The 7,264-nt window shown below is 31.3% G+C and overlaps 1 protein-coding gene across 1 annotated transcript in view; it reads right to left on the reverse strand.

Moving 5' to 3' along the window:
* Positions 1-7,264, reverse strand: part of gata4 (GATA binding protein 4) — a 15,747-nt gene extending 8,483 nt beyond the window's left edge. Inside the window, 1 exon segment of the mRNA NM_131236.2 lies at positions 6,718-7,264. Within this exon segment, the coding sequence (NP_571311.2) occupies positions 6,718-7,192 (475 nt within the window). The 5' untranslated portion in view covers positions 7,193-7,264.

The following is a 7,264-nucleotide window of genomic DNA, read 5'->3' on the forward strand; positions in this document are numbered from 1 at the left end:
AACAAAAAAAAAAAACAACGAGGTCATATTTAAGAAACGTTTATGCTACAGATGATTGTAAAGATAAAAAATACCTAACGAGGTCGAAGATTGATGGAAACTGTATAGGCTAATTCCTGCGACAAGCGAGAAACGTTTTGTCTAAGATATACAGATAAGAGTGAAAGGGTACATATACACTGTCAAAATGTAATGACAAAAATTCAAGAGAACAACTATTTGTTGCTTTAACTTATTTTATTAAGTTAAACAGGTTTCAACTCCAATTTTTAAGTTATAAAGTTTAACTTAATATTAGTCACTTTGACTGATGTAAGTTGAGATGACTTAAAAACTTAAGGCAGCAATATTTTTTTCTACAGTGTTTATGTCATTTTAATTAGCCATATGGACAAACTTAACGTTGGGTTATTTTTTGAGTTTGAATTAGGCCCTACATTTATTTTAACCCATCTTTGGTTTGTCCTTTGGGTTAAATGCAAGCCCAGCATTTTTTATTAATGCAAATAGTTCAAATTATTTACTTTCCAGCTATAAAAAAAGAACAGACCTTAACCGTATTTACATGACAACACCGTTTTGGGAAATTAATTTTATACTAATTTTATACTATTTGATTTTATACTAAGACTGCTTTAAATTTCTGTTAAATAAATAATTATTAAATCCTCCAGGAAATACTGCATTTTACATTCATATGAAGCTTTTTTTCAATGCTGGATTGCGACTGGAAGGGCATTTACTGCATAAAAATATATTCCAGATCCTGTAAATATATGCCGGTTCATCCCGCTGTGGCGACCCCTGATAAATCAGGAAACCTCAGCCGAAGGACAGTGAGTGAGTTAGCTTGCTTTAGTCAAGTGTTAAAGTCCAGCTTATTTATGACAGACTATTAATAGCACGTGATGTTCAAAGGTCACGTGCTTTCATATCAGTCGAGTTTAATGAAAATCTGCTTCTGTCGTTCATTTTATTTCCCAAGCAAACATCATTCAGACAGATTTGATTATGTCTCAACATAAACACCACAATATATCAATAAATTTGGAATTCAAATCTTGATCATATTAAAAATTGTGCAGTTATTATGCGGCACAGCTGACTGCTATTTAAATAACAATTTAATTCTCCAGTTTGGCATCTGCGAAATTAGACTTAGAAAACTTAGAAAACTTTATTGATCCCGCAGGAAATTGCTTACGTAATGACTGCCATAACACACAAAACACAGAAACACAAAAACACAAGACAGAATAAATAAATTAGTTATTTATTTATAAATAGGCTATTATCAGTTCAAATATATGATAGCAAAGCTAATTTAATGTACTAAAACAATAAATTTCAAACGGAAAAATTAAATACGCTTACATTTATTAATTTTAATAATGCCATTAATTATTATATTTATATTTATCCTTATTCATTTTCTTGTCGGCTTAGTCCCTTTATTAATCCGGGGTCGCCACAGCGTAATGAACCGCCAACTTATCCAGCAAGTTTTTACGCAGCGGATGCCCTTCCAGCCGCAACCCATCTCTGGGAAATATATATATATATATATATATATATATATATATATATATATATATATATATATATATATATATATATATATATATATATACACATACATACATACATATATCTATATCTATCTATCTATCTATCTATATATATATATATATATATACACATACATACATACATATATCTATATCTATCTATCTATCTATCTATCTATCTATCTATCTATCTATATATATATATATATATATATATATATATATATATATATATATATATATATATATATATATATATATATAAACAAATATAATCAAATATAATCAAATAAATGTATTAAACAATTCACATTAAAAACTTTATTATTAGAATTTAAGGATTTGCTTTCTTTAATTTAAATCATTCTTCATATTTAGACTAGGCATTAATTACCCTAGTTAAAAGCCTATGAATAAAGTATTTTAAATGACATTCATACATGGTTATCAAAAAAATATATATAATAATTTAAAAAATCCACACAATAAACACAATCATTTATCAATCCCTAAAATGGGTCAAAATTCGTCAAAAATATGATAAACATTTGTGTTTTTTAATGAAAGTGATTGCACTCTTAATCACAAGAACAATATTTACAAATCAAAGCATTTCACACTGTATTTACATTAAAATGATCAATAAACAAATGTTTAACGTTCTTTCTTTATTATAATATATGCCATGTCATGATTTCATATCATCGTAAAAATAAGAAAAGTAGCATTATTATATTTATGATTAAACATTATTATTATATAGGGAAAATCATGAAACTATTATAATTTTATATTTATTTTTCTCATTTAAACTACAAGAAAACCTCGTATTAAAGCCTCTCACGTTAAACGCAAACACATAGGCTACATGACCGGCGTAAATTGACACCTAAACAGATTTGATGCAATATAATTATTAATTTATTAATAAACCATTCTTGTGTTAGGCGGTTCATTCCGCTGTGGCGACCCCTGATGAATAAAGAGAATACGCCGAAGAAAAATTAATGACTGAATCCTTGTGTTGAAAGCGTGTAAAAGTCATTTAATTATCCTTTAATCATATTAAAACAACAAGCGTGACAATTCTGTGTCATTACAAATGTGCAAAAGCTGGCTCGTGTTTATCTAATCATAAAATTAATATTCACAGAATCATTTCATTAAACAAAATCAATCTGATTACATTACAGATAAATTAAGGGTCAGATTAGGTAAACAGATTATTTAAGTGAGCGCTTGTTCTCTGATTAATGCTATTCTGTAATATATAGTAGTTTATTTCATGATCCTGGCGACTTTTACATTTATTAATTGTATTACGTGTCGATCAGTTTAGGGAAAGAGAAAGAAGAAGAAATATAAACAATTCTTGGTTAAGGAAAGTCCCAATGATAAAATAGCAACAAAATAAAATAAACTTCTTCAAAGCAACTCAATTGTTCTTATTAAATCTGTTTACATGTTTGTGGGTGAGGTCCTCCACAGTCCAACACATGCGCTATGGGTGACTTGGATCACATAATTTTTGCTGTTTTGTGAGAATGAGTGTGTATGGCTGTTTTCCTGTACCTAGTATAACATATGCTGGAATAGTTGGCGGTTCATTCCACTGTGGCGATAAAAAATCTGATAAAAAAAGACTAATCCGAAGGAAAATTATTGAATGAATATTTTATGTCGCATGATAAGGCAGATCGGCAAGATCCTTCATACTCTGAGACTGATAGTCAGTTGTTTGATCAATCCTTTCATTTATCAAACTGTCATGTAAATCTGCATTTAGTCAAATATTTCCCCGCAAAAGCATAATATATAAGCGACATGTTGAAGAGGAAAGTGGAAATAGGAATTTCTTGTAAAACAATGTCTCTAAAAACTTCCAACTAGTAGTAATATTAATAACAATACACAACTAACTTTGGCCTATAATATCACTGCAATATACACTTGTACAAATTCGAGACATTTAAGTATTTCATATAAGGAAAATAACCAATTTTACCCTTGTATAATAAACGATGACGCTAATTTAAAGTAAAATAAATTACAAATAGATAATACATAATACAAACGAACTCCAGTGTTTAAGTCCATATATTATCTGATAAAACCTGCAGTAATGTAATTTATGGTCATTTCACAAAGCACAGTTCCAAATGCTTAAAAAACAAACTTGCAACATATTTAATTTATGATTGGCTGTGAAATATCCTTAAAATATATTTCCCCAAATAATTTAAGCTTTGTTTATTTTATTTGTCGTTTATAATGAATAGCCAACATTGACTTGTTAACGTACAAAACAATGTCAGGCTCACTGTTAGGCGGGTCTTTTTTGGATGAATCAGTCGTGAAACTTACTGCATTTTTTTACAGTCAAAATAAAATTAAATAATTACATAATACAATAAAAAAAAAAAACATTTACAAGAAAATTCCATTTAGGATTTTAGGCTGTAACTTCTTCGAGATGTCATATTCGCTGTACATTTTATTTTTAATTTAAGTATACCCACACAAACAATAGTCAAGTGAAAAAGCATTATCCTACTTGCTTAATATGCTAACAACAAGAACAAAATATACTAAGAACACATGAAAATATTGCGGCAAAGTTGGTTTTATACTCGCAGATTTGACAACTCGTGACTATTGTTTACCATGGTAAACCACATCACATGTAAGTGACTTCAAAACAGCACTGGGCTGCGTTTCCCAAAAGCATCGTAAGCCTAAGAAGTTCGTAGAAATGATCGTACGACTGATCTTAATATTACGGTCTGTTTCCCAAAAGCATCGTAACTTAAGTAGCACTTGAAAATCTTCGTGGATCTACGAGTGCTCTGGAGTAATCGTAAAGCCTTAAGTGCATCGTAAGGAGACAGAGTTATGAGGGCACCTGCTGGACAACCGGCAAATTGCACCTACAATTTACTTCTCTTCAAAGTCATTATTCATTTTATTTGTACGTATATCTCTATTCATTTATATTTTCTACACATTACACAATTCAATATACAAATAATAATAATTAATAATTAGGCTAAACTTTTCAAAAATAAATGTAAGAGCTTATTTATTTATTTATTTATTTACTTATTTATTTATTTTGATGTGAGATAAGCAATTTTTGATAAAGAAATTGATAAATAATACTACTTAATTAAGGTTTCATATAAATATCGAAAATGATGCTGATGTCATTTCCGGCAAGGACTGTTAGAATTAGTTTTATGCGAGATTGGAGCAAGACGGTGTTTTTACAGTACGACATTTCCAGTTAATTTATGTTTTTAAACTGGCTCAAAAATATTTTTTTTTATGTTATTCGAGTTGAATATACATTCACACAAGTAGAAGAAGAATTATATGGATTGCTATAACATGTGCAACAATAACGAGCCATTCTATAGCGTGACATTTCAGCACTTAACAAACGGATAGCGACTCCTAAGTTGCACTTAAAGCTGGGCTACGTGCAATTGTGTTAAGTGCATTTTTGGGAAACGCACGTGAAACAATAACGAACGTTCGCAAAATGACTCGTAGAAAACGCTCTTAAGTGCTAAGATCAATCGTTATCGGGAAACGCAGCCCTGTTTATTTCAGTGTGAGCAGTGTTGTACTTCGATAGTCATTGGCGGCTAATATGATTACACTGTTTGGAACTAGCTACGAATGCTTTTCTGAAATTATATTATTAGGAGAAGGGCCAAATGTGTGAGTATAAAACCAACTTTACCTCAATATGAAAAATGCTTTCGTCCCCGTTCTCCCCAATACAGCAATTTCTACTCCTAAACATATTTTTCGAACTTAATAATAATGTAGTTATATTAAAATAAATCAATAAATAATCAATACATTCAACTTTGAATATCTTGCATTAAGTTGGATTTACATTAAATGCAATTTCGGTTTTTAGGCTGTAGCTTCTTCGTTTCTTTAGGGCTTCGTTCTTCATATTATTTTTACTTTAAGTATACCCACATAAACAATACTTAATATAACAGCAAAATAAAATATACTAGCCACACAAAATTAGGTTAATGAAAAATACTGAGGTAAACTGCTTTTATGTTTGCACATTCGTTTAGAGACAACTTGTGACACGCTCCCAATATTGTTTACCACGCTGCTTTGAATATTCGCTCTGAATTCACATGTAAATATGACTTAAAAACAACATTAGCACTATTTATTTGGCTGTAAATAACGTTATCCTTTGATAATACTTTGATATACTTTGTTAATCATTGGCTGCTGATATGAGTTCACTGTTTATCTTTTGCAAAGAATTCTTTTCTAAAATTATATTATTAAGGAGAAAGTCCATGTGTGAATATAAAACCAACTTTACCTCAATATGAAAAATGCATTCGTCCCCGTTCTCCCCAATACATCAATTCCTGTACTACACAACACATTTTAAACTTAATAATCAACAAAATTATAATAAAATGAATCAATAAATATTTAATACATTTAGAATATTCTGTATTATAGGATATTTTCTATGTAGGCCTATGTAAAAATACAATTTAGGTTTTTAGGCTATAGCTAGTTTGAAATGTCTTATTTGTAATGAAATAAATTAAATTTTTAATCAAGAACCCACACAAGCAACATCCGAGTGAAAGAAAAAAACACTATCACATTAAAAGTGCACGCTCTACAACAATTTCTAAGTTAAAATTATTGCTATTCTTCAACATATATACATACATAAGAAAATACAATTTAGGTTTTAGGCTATAATTCAAGATATGATATTTGCTGTTTATTTTAATTTGTTTTACATTTCTCATGAACACACAAACAATAACCAAGTTAAAATTAATTATACACATTTTTTTTCACATTATATAGCGATTATATCACTAAAAAATATTCATTGGATTTCCTAATTTTTTTAAGGTAAGTGGTTGCAAACAATTTATATGAGCTTAATTTAAACAAATTAAGTTGGAAACCACTAAAATATATTTGTTCAAATTCAGCCCACATAAAAAGTTTGCAACCACTTACCTTAAAATTTAGTAAACCCAATGAATAATTTCAGTGTACACTTATACACATTTTTAATCCTTTGTTTAAGAAAAAAAAAAAAAAACACGAAGTATTTTAAAAGCGTGTGAATTCTCACCTAAATTGGGGTGTCTAGCAGCGGCCGCTCCTCCGGTCTGGAGGCTGTGCAGTACGGAGCTGTCGAAGTGCGAAGCCGTCCAAGAGGCTCCGATATTAGGGCTCACATAGGCCGGGTAACCGCTGTGATAAGAGCCGCTAAGAGCCCGAGACCCGAAATGCTCCCGGCTTGTATAAGTTGCGGTATCCCGGCCTGAAGTTAACGGAGGACTGGTGGAGAAAGTGAATCTGGACACCGGAGAATGATGGTGCCCGGTGCTTGAGTTATAGGAGGTGGTTTCCACGCCCGGCTGTGCCCATCCAGAGTGTCCAGACGCCGGGCTGCTCTGCTGGGGCGCCTGTAGGTACGGGAGGGCCTGGATCATCGGAGTCACCCGTGTGGGTGTCACGTACACCGGAGAAGTCGAGTTATGGAGGAAACCGGACTCGTAAGACGCAGCTCCGTGGTTGGCGGCCATCGTTACACCTTGATACATATCCACAGGTGAGCGATTATTGCTCCACGAGCGGCTGTCGGGAACCGGAGCTTACCGGGATGACCTTTACCC

The sequence above is a fragment of the Danio rerio genome, chromosome 20, assembly GCF_052040795.2.
Source record: "Danio rerio strain M-AB ecotype USA chromosome 20, GRCz13ab, whole genome shotgun sequence".
In the NCBI taxonomy this organism is placed as follows: Eukaryota; Metazoa; Chordata; class Actinopteri; order Cypriniformes; family Danionidae; genus Danio; species Danio rerio.